This window comes from Eucyclogobius newberryi, unplaced genomic scaffold, assembly GCF_026437365.1.
Source record: "Eucyclogobius newberryi isolate DKJ021-1_F unplaced genomic scaffold, fEucNew1.0.hap1 SCAF_21, whole genome shotgun sequence".
Taxonomy (NCBI): Eukaryota; Metazoa; Chordata; class Actinopteri; order Gobiiformes; family Gobiidae; genus Eucyclogobius; species Eucyclogobius newberryi.
Genome location: NW_027315846.1, coordinates 2,016,250 through 2,028,586, shown reverse-complemented (window position 1 = coordinate 2,028,586; position 12,337 = coordinate 2,016,250). Strand labels below are relative to the sequence as shown.

The window sequence follows — 12,337 nt, the reverse complement described above, 5'->3', positions numbered from 1 at the left end:
TTAAAAACAGTACAGTTAATAGTTGAAATATAAAATCTAAATTGACAACATTTAATTCTGGACATTAACATTTTTAATTGTATCGAATTAAAATAATAATAATCGTATTTATATACAATTAATATGTGTACTAGATTCGATGTTTAAAAAAAAATAGATTTTTAAAAAATGTAATGTAAAAAAAAAATCGTGATAAAAACACAAAATAACCTTCATACATATCTAATATTTTTTAAAAATGACATACATTTTTTTTTCGAATTAAAAAATGTAATTGTATCAATATACAATGAATATTTTTACTAGATTCGATGTAAAAAAAAAATAATCGTGATAAAAACACAAAATAACCTTCATAATATATCATCTGAATATTATTAGAACATCACAAAGAAATATTATTAGTTCTACTTCCAAAATTTCGAGGATTTAAAAGACACCAGTTTGTTTGAATGACCCAAATCTTGTTTTAATATTAAACATTCTTAACTAATTGTTGGATAAACTTACATTACACATCTCCTTCTTCCTGCACCGCCACATTCAAACCGCTAGAGGCAGCACTCTCACGACTTCCGGCTGCATTTCCCCGCACAGACCTGGCAACCCGCGGCTCAACAACACAGACGCCGGACACCGCTCGGTCTCACGGCAGCGGCGGCAGCAACAGACGCGCTTTTCCCTCCGCGTTCAGACACGTTTACCCCCCCGGGCGCGACCACCGTGTACGGCTGTTTTAAACTCTGTAACCGGGCCCCGCGGGAGCTGCTTCGACCGGGGAAACCGGAGTCCCGCGCCCTGGAAGTGTGCCCCCTTCTACGGGTAAGCGCTTCCCTCTCTGTCCCCCCCCTCTCGATGCTAATGCTAATGCTAACTCCGCTATGCCATGTTGTTGTTATTTTCCTTTTGTTCGCTCTTTAAAAGTTATTTTTAATCGGCCATTTCAACCATAATCATCTCAATTCGCTTTCATGAACGTTTTTAATTGCATAAAGTGTCTTGTTTGTGAATGTTAACGAGGTAAAACGTGTAAAATAGCTTTAAATAAACGCGTCGTAGCGGCTTTGTTTGTGTTTTTAGCCTTTTAGCGCTTTTTGCTAACTTTTTCTCCCGCAGCGGTTTTTCCACGATCTTTGTGATTCTGGCCACGCTAAATCTGTAAAAAAGTCTTGAACAAAAAGCTTTCTTTGTTCTGTGTTTGCACTCGGATTACATGTGTGCAACATTAGCCATTGTTTTAATTATTTGCACGTTATAACCCCGAGTTTGTTTGTTTGTTTCTGCTTCCGTTAGATTTCCCTTTTTTTTTAATTGAAATTTGAATATTTTAAAGTAAATCTGTGAAAATCGCACGTGAAATGTACATTATGCAAGACAAATGTCGGGAATAGTTTATTGTTTTTGTCTGAAGAGAACAATTGTGCAATTAATTATTATAAACACGTGTCAAAACTCATTTCCACAAGTACAATTTTCAGATTCAAATCAAACTTTATCCCAGTTAAACAGTTGTCAGATTACTGTCAAAACTAATCTAATTATTTTACTCTGATTACTTTATTCCCTAAGTAATTTTTGTATTTGTTACTATAAGTTACATAAACATATACAGGAAATAACACGTTGTTTAAGTTCTCGCTAATTGATTAAACGTTTGATTAATTAAGTGTTTTTTAACTTAATTTCAAATAAACCGCGTCGTATTTTTATTCTTTCGCTTCACAATTAAAGATGATGTCGTTGTTCATCTTTTTTATGACACAGTTTTATGAATCGCGCACGTATTTTAGGACTATATACAATTACTACGTTTAAAATTGTAACAAAATCACACATTACGAAAGCTTAATGTGATTTCTACACGACCAAAACTACATTTAATGACCAGAAACAACATGTCATTTTTCTTCGTGGCTTTGACTTAAATATAATTGTGACGCGCTATTATTTTGAATTAACGCGGTTTTCGGGCTTAAGAAGCGTTTCGAAATGAGCCTCAGAATTTTGAAAAGCTTAATCCCGAACGACCGCGCGGCTGCGTCGCTGAGGTTTTTCTTAAATATAGCGTCGACTTCGGTTATGGCTCAAAAACACGTCGGTGCCACGAAATATGTCCGAAGCAAATGATTCACGTGTTGTTCTCGTATTTCGATGTCACAATGAGGTAAATGTGTTGATTTCAAATGTTGTTTTTGATCCAAGGAAAAGAGTCAATGTCACAACCGAAAGAAACACTTTAATAACATTATAAATACTGCATTTTAACACAAACTCTGCATTATAATAGTTTCTTATTTTACTCTTTCTGATATTATAGTTCATGACATTTCAAAAACTTTAAAGGAAAGATCCAACGTTGTCCTGTTTACAGTATTTTCTGGACTATAAGTCGCACATTTTTTCATAGTTTTGGCTGGGGTGCGACCTTATACTTATATTTATACTTATACACTTATACTCCTGAGCGACTTATGTGATAATATTTGTTATTTTCACATTTGCAACCGCATTTCATCCTCCAGTGCGACTTATATATGTTTTTTTCTTCTCTATTATGAATTTTTTGGCTGGTGCGACTTATATAAATACGCAATAATGTGTTTTTGTCAGTATTTATTTTGGCCACGGCAATTAATTGACTTATCGTGACTAGACTAATTGTGTTTTGATTATTAAGATGATTTGTATCTGAACTTTACACACTCTAAAACACACAATGCCTTTTATGACAAAGCAGTGGCATTATCAATAATCAGACTATCATAAAAGTTACTTCAGAATAACATTACTCAAGTAAAAGTACTGTTTTTAAGAGCATTTGATTCATCATTTGAAGGAAAAAACATGAAATAAAGCGCACAATCTGAAATTCTCGACACAAAAACTAAATTGTCTCTGAAGTAGTGAAGCAAAAACTACAAATCAACATAAAGTATTTGTCACTTTTATGTTCACTCATAACAGAAAGCGGAACCAAAACTTTTACTCAAATAGGAGTAAAAGTAGTGTCAGAAAGACGTACACATTCTTGAAAAAGTTACTCAAGTAAAAGTACCCGAACACTGTCAATAAGACACTTTACTGCACATATGCTTCAGTGACACGCCTGGCGTCTCCACACTCCAACATTTATGCGCTTGATAAGTTTAGTTATCATTAGCGTCCATTTTTTATCTGTGTATTTGTACTTTGCCCATCCTGGTCACATCAGTTACTTTGCGAAGAAACGACGTCCCTTTGCGCCGGCTAAACGTCTCGCTTTCTCTCGGCGTGAAACGATGCGGCGTGTTTACGTCCGACGCGGCACACGCTCTTCCCGGTTAATGCCGCCCCCTCCTCTCCCCCGTCCCCTCCCTCCCCCCTCTCTCGACCCAAAACGCCGGCAGTGTTTCACAACCGCTCGTGTAGAGTTACGACGCGCAGACACAAACACGAGCCTCTGAACGCCACGCTCTGTTCTGTCGGCGCGGCGAGAACAACAACTGCAAAGTCACCGCCGGCCAAAGGGTGTCGGGCGGGGTCTGTCTGTGCCCGAGCATGTGGTCCTGAACCGGGCTAAGCTTCGTGGTCCTGAACCAGGTGAAGCTTTGGGGTCCTGAACCAGGTGAAGCTTTGGGGTCCTGAACCAGGTGAAGCTTTGGGGTCCTGAACTGGGTTAAGCTTTGGGGTCCTGAAGCGGGCTAGGCTTTGGGGTCCTGAACCGGGCTAAGCTTTGGGGTCCTGAACCGGGTTAAGCTTTGGGGTCCTGAACCGGGCTAAGCTTTGGGGTCCTGAACCAGGTGAAGCTTTGGGGTCCTGAACCAGGTGAAGCTTTGGGGTCCTGAACTGGGTTAAGCTTTGGGGTCCTGAAGCGGGCTAGGCTTTGGGGTCCTGAACCGGGCTAAGCTTTGGGGTCCTGAACCGGGTTAAGCTTTGGGGTCCTGAACCGGGCTAAGCTTTGGGGTCCTGAACCAGGTGAAGCTTTGGGGTCCTGAACTGGGTTAAGCTTTGGGGTCCTGAAGCGGGCTAAGCTTTGGGGTCCTGAACCGGGCTAAGCTTTGGGGTCCTGAACTGGGCTAAGCTTTGGGGTCCTGAACCAGGTGAAGCTTTGGGGTCCTGAACCGGGTTAAGCTTTGGGGTCCTGAAGCGGGCTAAGCTTTGGGGTCCTGAACCGGGCTAAGCTTTGGGGTCCTGAACTGGGCTAGGCTTTGGGGTCCTGAACTGGGCTAGGCTTTGGGGTCCTGAACTGGGCTAAGCTTTGGGGTCCTGAAGCGGGCTAAGCTTTGGGGTCCTGAACCGGGCTAAGCTTTGGGGTCCTGAACTGGGCTAAGCTTTGGGGTCCTGAACTGGGCTAAGCTTTGGGGTCCTGAACCGGGTTAAGCTTTGGGGTCCTGAAGCGGGCTAAGCTTTGGGGTCCTGAACCGGGCTAAGCTTTGGGGTCCTGAACTGGGCTAGGCTTTGGGGTCCTGAACTGGGCTAGGCTTTGGGGTCCTGAACTGGGCTAAGCTTTGGGGTCCTGAAGCGGGCTAAGCTTTGGGGTCCTGAACCGGGCTAAGCTTTGGGGTCCTGAACTGGGCTAGGCTTTGGGGTCCTGAACTGGGCTAGGCTTTGGGGTCCTGAACTGGGCTAGGCTTTGGGGTCCTGAACTGGGCTAAGCTTTGGGGTCCTGAACCGGGCTAGGCTTTGGGGTCCTGAACCGGGCTAGGCTTTGGGGTCCTGAACCGGGCTAAGCTTTGGGGTCCTGAACCGAGATCCTGAATCTTTTTGAGTACGTTATTGAACAAATAAAGGTTGAAATATGGCGACTGAAGGCTTCAAGAGAGAGATTATTCACAATTAAAGTGCATTATTGACGACAGTTAGATTTAATAATGCCAATGTCCTTGTTATAAAAGGCTACATAATCCATAAAACACTTACGCTGATTAAAATCACGATTGTTTTGTAATTCGTTTTTGAATGAAGCCTTATTAACCCCTTTAGGCTCTTCAAAAATAGACATTTTTTTTCAAAGAGGTGCAAAATTGGAATATCAAATATATTACTTAAAACACATCATAATAAAAATGAAAATATAAAGAACTAAACTTTAACTTTAGCAATTTAATATGTCAAAAGAGGATATTAGTAATGTACATATGCTTTATTATTTGATATTTCTGCCATTTAGGGTTGAATTTGTACCGTCTGCTCACTTTTTTTTTTAAACCGCAACAAAAACATGAACAGGCACATTCTGTCTGGCACATTCCTGATGAATTCTCTTAATATTGATTAGAAGATTGTCTGTTTAGTGCATTCAAAATAAATCACGTTTTTTTATCAGCACTGTCCTTCCAAACCATGATTATTTACACAGATTTGACCTGGCGTGTTTACAATTCAAGCTCCTTTTTAGCACTAGAACTGCAGCACGGTGTTACTAAATCAGAAGTCCTCCTTAAGAAGTCCTCCTTAAGAAGTCCTCCTTAAGAAGTCCTCCTTAAGAAGTCCTCCTTAAGAAGTCCTCCTTAAGAAGTCCTCCTTAAGAAGTGTCCTGCCGCTCTATTCAAATGCAGTGTTTCTTTGTGCTCGTTTCCTGTGTTCGTCCCGAGCCTCATTTGCCTAACAAGTCTCTCTCTCTCCTCCTCTTCTCTTCTTCTCTTTCAGGGTTTAAACACAAGGCTTGCTCTTCCTGCCGGGCCACACCCCACACACCGCCGGCTCCAAAACACCACAAAAGGACCCCTTCACCTACAGAGACGTACCTAAAATGGAGGACCAGCAGCTCCACCCGCATTGCCTGAAGTGCATCAACCGGCGGTGCATGGTGCGGCCGGAGCACGGGGTCTCCTGCGACCTCATGGGCTGCCCGCTGGTCTGCGGCGCCGTCTTCCACTCCTGCAAGTCGGACGAGCACCGCCTGCTCTGCCCGTACGAGCGGCTGCCGTGCCTGAACCGCGGCTTCGGCTGCCCCTTCGCCGTGCGGCGCATCAAGATGGCGCGCCACCTGGAGATCTGCCCCGCCAGCATCGTCTGCTGCACCATGGAGTGGAACCGGTGGCCCGTGAGCTACGCCGACCGCAAGTCGTACGAGAACCTGAGCAAGGACTTCGACGAGGTGGAGCAGCTGGACATGGCGCTGGCGCTGCAGGACCAGAGGATGCTGCTGGAGACGCTGAAGGTGACGTCCACGCTGTCCAATAACGGGGAGAAGAAGGGCGGGGCCGAGGAGGAGAGCGACAAGATGGTGATGTCTTTGGGCGAGGCGGCGGCGGTGGAGATGGAGCAGGACGAGCCGTACAGTGCGCTGTGCCAAACGCCGAGCAGGAGCCTCGCCGCGGCGTTGGACATTTTGGGCGGCGCAAAGGACATCGAGGTGATCGTCGACGACATCAGCGAGGAAAAGGATGGTAAAAATGGCGACGACTGCGATGTTTACGGGGCGGAAGGCGAGAGAAACGTGGACATGCAAGACTCGGATTCCGTGGATTCGGATTGCGAGCTCGGGGCGGTCGGGGGAGTCGACTGCGCGGTGGGAACGGAGGAAAACCGGATCGATTGGGCGGACGAAAGCGAATTCGTGGACATTCTATTCGACGAGAACGTCGTGAACGAGGAGCCGCAGGGCAACGGCGACGTTCTGGAAGACGTTTACTTGCCAATCTTGCCTTTAGTGCCGCCCGTCGTCCCGCGCCTCGGGCCCCTGCCCGTCCCGGTGCCGTTTCTCATTTCGGATCACCTGGATCGAAACCACTTTTTGCAGCATTTGCCCTCAGAACTCAGGTTTCGATGTTTAGAGCGGAAACTGCAGAGCGTGGAAGTGCTCCGAGGCATAAGTATGTTTACATTTAACGGGAGGAGAGCGCTGCTGTCGGACCCGTATCTTTTCAGAGCCAAAATGGAGGACAAGGCGGTCGATACGTCCGATTTAGAAGTGGCGGACGACCCGATGGGACTGCACGGCATCGACCTGATCACGGCCGCGTTGCTCTTCTGCCTGGGCGACTCCCCGGGCGGCAGGGGCATTTCCGACAGCCGCTTCGTCGACGGCTACCACATCGACTTCGGTACGCAGACGTTTTCCTTCCCCTCCGCCATCCTCGCCACCAACACGATGGTGGGCGACATCGCGTCGGCCTCGGCCTGCGACCACGCCAGCCCGCAGCTCTGCAACCCGAGCCCGTTCCACACGCTGCGGCTGGACCTGGTGCTGGAGTGCGTGGCCCGGTACCAGACCAAGCAGCGCTCCATGTTCACGTTCGTGTGCGGGCAGCTCTTCCGGCGCGACGAGTTCTCCTCGCACTTCAAGAACGTGCACGGCGACATCCACGCCGGGCTGAACGGCTGGATGGAGCAGCGCTGCCCCCTGGCGTACTACGGCTGCACGTACTCGCAGAGGCGCTTCTGCCCGCAGGTGCAAGGCTTCCGGATCATCCACGACAGGCACCTGGGCTCGTTCGGCGTGCAGCCGGGCGTCCCGTGGCGGGGCGCGGAGAGTGGGCGGCGGCGGTTCAGCGGGGACCAGCTCAGCGGCCTCCCCTTCGAGGTCCTGCAGCACGTGGCCAGCTTCCTGGACAGTTTCAGCCTGTGCCAGCTCTCAAGAGTGTCCCGGACCATGAGGGAGGTGTGCGCCAGCCTGCTGCAGATGCGGGGCATGGTGGTGCTGCTGTGGGAGAAGAGGCGGCGGGCGGACGGGTCGCCCTCGTGGCAGATCACCGATAAAGTGAGTGTGCCGGCGCTCTTAAAGGGGCGCACGCCAAAAATAGACTTTAATGAGATTTTAACCATTTTATAACGCGGTTTCCTTATTGGTTTACGCAAAGTTGACGTCCTGCATGTTTGAGTTGGATCTGTATTGTTTTCCTACCGAGGCTCAGAAAAGTCTGTTTTCACCTACCCCTTATCCCCGCCCACATCCTGTACTTGCGGTGAAAAATCAAGACTCGGAGTGAAACATGAAGCGTTCTAAAATGCCACATATCCCAAAAAATAAAAATATGTTAATGAATCAATTTCCCCTGCGTATTACAGAGAACTATCGCTGTGAAGGGGCGGGGCCCTGTGAAGGGGCGGGGCTTGTCAGCTCTGCCGTTTCGAACAGGAAGTCAATGGGCCCGTTTCTGTTGCTAAGCAGTTTTGGATCAATATTGCAGTTTACGATGAACAAAATGTCAAATTATGATCCACGCACGTTATGGTTCAGCTCTAAGGGATCATCTCAAAATGGGTTGAAGCTGAAAAGACGTAATTTTTTTCGTCTCTCTCTAGACCCCCTCCCCCCCTCAAAAGACTTAAGTCTGGCTTCACATAAAATGTTACTCGTTGATAAAACGATAGTAGCTTGATAGACCCTGCTCACCTCTAGTGAACATCCCTTTGGTAAGTTTATATTTAGAAGTTATGAACTCTCCAAATAATGTCACCTGTCGCGCATGTTTGTTTACTCAATCCACATGGTCCACCAGCGCGGGGAGCGGGGCGGGTGCTCCCTCGCGCTGGCCACGGCGCGGGGCGGGTGCTCCCTCGCGCTGGCCACGGCGCGGGGCGGGTGCTCCCTCGCGCTGGCCACTGCGCGCCGTGATCACAACGTGCACGGGCGTTGTGCTCCCCCGTACGCACTCCCCGTGCTCCGCGCCGCACCCGCCGCCTAATGTTGGCCTAATGCTCGTTGCAGTTTTTTAGCATTTCAAAACAATGACTGCCACAACGATGTATTGAAGCTTCAAAGCAACAAAAATATGAAATGTAGGTTCAACCCCCCAAGATGAAAAATATTACGTCTTTTCAGCTTCAACCCATTTTGGGATGATCCCTAAGTACCTGTGGAAAAAATACATACGTCTCCTTTAAACTTTATATTAAAATTCAACGTCCAATTAAATGTCTCTAAATATCTTTCAATGAAGCCGTTGAACTATAACTACACATTTAAATTTAATAATAATTCATATACACAAAGTTATCCTCATCATTTAAAACTGGGATAATGTCTGTCGTGAATGCCTGATACCCAGCCTCACTCTCTGCCCTCCCTCTCTCTTCAGGTGTGGCGATTCAGCACCGCCTTCGGCACGGTGAGCGAGTGGAAGTTCGCCAACATCGCCAGCATGGCCGACCATCTGAAGAAGTGCGCCTTCAACAAGGTGGCGCGGCGCGAGGAGGCCATCCCGCTGCCGTGCATGTGCTTCACGCGGGAACTGACCAAGGAGGGCCGCTGCCTGCGCTCGGTGCTCAAGCCGGTGGCGTAGGACTCCGCCCGCCGCCGGGACCCAACGCGCCCGCCGCCGGGACTCGTCGCGCCGCACGAACACTGTCCGAGCGCGTTAAATCACTTGAATTCAGAGGGTTTTGCGCGTTTTATATGGTTTGTTTTTTAACGCTTGCCTGGAATGGGTTCAACGTTCTCTTACCGTATTTTCTGGACTATAAGTCGCACTGGAGTATAAGTCGCACCAGCCAAAAAATGCATAATAAAGAAGAAACAAACATGTATAAGTCGCACTGGAGTATGAAATGCAGTTGCAAGTGTGAAATAACAAATAATATCACATATAAGTCGCTCCTGAATATAAGTATATAAGTATAAATATAAATACCGTATTTTCGGGATTATAAGTCGCACCTTTTTTTTATAATTTTGGCCGGGTTGCGACTTATACTTTATCTTCTTTTCTTTTACACATTTTGCTGGTGCGACTTATACTCCGAAAAATACAGTAATTTGACTCCATCATGAGCAGTAAATGTTTATATTGACTCTTTACAGCTCAAACTTTATTGTACTACAGGAAAAATACCTTTCTATCGCAAATAAACTGTCTTTTACTGAACGATCAGTCGATGTGTAGTAATGATCGCGACGGGACGAGCGATACTGGCGACTTTTCCGAGCGTCGACGAGCGATTCGATCTAAAATGGCCGAAACTCCTCGACGTTATTAAGAATTCAAGCGGTTTTAACTGGCGTTTTAGTCGTCCGGGTGTTTTTGCTCCAGTGTTTACAGACGCTCACGGATTTAACCTCAAAAACAACTCCCTTTTGTCGTACGCTCAGACGCTGCACTGCTAAAGCATAAACAGGAGGCAAAATTACTTCAGTTTCCAATGTTGATCTCGATTTAATGCCTTTTAGTTATTTATTTCGCGCTAAATTCTCCAAGGGATTTTAGCCTATGATTTTGTTGTTTTTAATCCCACTAACGGATATTTTAACTTGAAATGAGATTAATTATTACAGTTTTAATTTATGACGAGTTAAAACAAGTTTGCATAAAGTAAAGCTATTTAAATCGGATTGAATATTTTTTATTGAAATAATTTTGCTTTGTGTAGTCTTTTTTTTTTTGCAGTGTTGTCCTTCTTTTAATAATACAAACTGTAAAAATGTTGATTTTTTAAATTATTTTTATACCAAAAATACTGTGGAAGATGGAAGAGTGGAGCCTTAACTTTCATCACTTGAGTTGTGTTGTTTTAGTGCGCTCGTCCTTCAGCATCTCAAGGTCGTCGATTGTTTGTAGCTAAAATTGCTAATTCTGCATGAATTTTATTTTTTACGTTTTTTAAAAAAAAGTTTGACCACATTTGCTTTAAATTTCAAGCCAAGACCAAATCTGTAGCTTTGACTGGCTCGACTGTGGTTTGTTTGATTTGTCACATACGTTAAATGCACAGATCGAGTCAAACATTACGATTCCCGTCGAGTGAAATGAAAAAAAAACAGGTTCTTTTTCCAAATGGAAGAAATCACGAGCGAGTTGATTATTGTGTTTGTGTCAGAGGAAGGAAAATATGAGAAAGGATTTGAGAAAGTTTGTAAAGGCTGGTTTAGTCCTGGTTTAGTCCTGGTTTAGTCCTGGTTTAGTCCTGGTTTAGTCCTGATTTAGTCCTGATTTAGTCCTGGCTTAGTCCTGGCTTAGACCTGGCTTAGACCTGGTTTAGTCCTGTTTTAGACCCGTTTTAGACCCGTTTTAGTCCCGGTTTAGACCTGGTTTAGACCTGGTTTAGACCTGGTTTAGACCTGGTTTAGACCTGGTTTATTGGTCAGAATACGGTGCATGTTTGGTGTGGTCATAATGTTTTGCTTGATCTGTGCATTATAAAAGGGTTTAATTAAAAACAGGACAAAGGCCCTGGTTTGTGGTTGACCTTTGACCCGCTCTCACTCCCGGTAGAGTTTGGAGGGAACTTTCTCCTTGAATTATCTTATATTTTGTTGTACTTTTTGAGTTTTAAACCATGTGACGACGTGTTCTCCGGTTTGGTTTCCTCAGAAGCAGCTCTCACCTTCTGGGTCATTTATCAAATCTCTCCAACACCACCAGCTACCGATATTAGCCACATCTAAACTGTTATACACTTCTCATCGTTGCCAGCAGAGGGCGTCGGACCCATTTGAGCCATTTTCTGACGACTGTAATCTGTGTTGAATTCTTTTACATGTTTCAATGGGAAAACGTGGACATATATTCACTAAGTTTGAATCATTAAGATTGACATAGGAACTTTCAAGGCTCTGGAGGTCATGTTCTTTACAAATGCATCCTTGTATTCTTGTTTCTTGTCCTGTGGTCGTTCCCTCTGCTGCCAGTAGATGGAGCGATAACACAAATCATGATGAGGAAAGGCCTGACTGAAAGTAATGTGTGTGTTTGAGTTCTAAAACATGAGATGCCAAAGCAAATGTTTAAAGGTCAACAACAATACAAATAATGCATAATGCGTGTCCTTCAAAGTGCACAACACGCGTCCTTCATCCTTCAAAGTGCACGACTCACATCCTTCAAAGTGCACGACTTGCGTCCTTCAGAGTGTGAGTCCTTCAAAGTGCACGACTCGCATCCTTCAAAGTGCAATACGCGCGTCCTAAGTGCACGACTCGCATCCTTCAAAGTGCACTACCCGCGACCTTCAGAGTGCGCGTCCTTCAAAGTGCACGACTCGCATCCTTCAAAGTGCAATACGCGCGTCCTTCTAAATGCACAACTCGCATCCTTCAAAGTGCGCGACTCGCGTCCTTCAAAGTGCACCCCGCGCGTCCTTTAAATATCTAGTCACGTTTTGAATGTATTTCTGACTCCGCCCCTTCCTGTGGGAGTGACCCCTGCTGGCCAGGTCTAGAACAGCATTAGAACCACTTCTTGTTTTGGAGTCGTGTTTCTCAGGGGAGCTGAAGCCTTCAGTCAAATGTAGAGCAAATACATTTATACTTTTTATTTTATTTGTGTGTTTTTTTTACAACTGACGGGTTCACCACTTATAGTATTACAACTACCACATGTGTGTTTTGCAGTGTTGGTTTAATAAACGATGAGAAAACACTTTGTTCTTCATTTGTTGTTCCAGGATTAAGAACTGAAAAGGCACAAAAACATCT

At 45.5% G+C, this 12,337-nt stretch overlaps 1 protein-coding gene across 1 annotated transcript; it reads left to right on the top strand.

Moving 5' to 3' along the window:
* Positions 1-621: 621 nt before the first annotated feature.
* Positions 622-12,269, top strand: fbxo30a (F-box protein 30a). Its single transcript, XM_072457850.1, has 3 exons — positions 622-822; positions 5,629-7,684; positions 9,006-12,269. Exons 2-3 carry the CDS (start codon positions 5,732-5,734, stop codon positions 9,207-9,209), a joined length of 2,157 nt encoding a protein of 718 aa, XP_072313951.1. The 5' UTR covers positions 622-822; positions 5,629-5,731; the 3' UTR covers positions 9,210-12,269.
* The last annotated feature ends 68 nt before the right edge of the window (positions 12,270-12,337 follow it).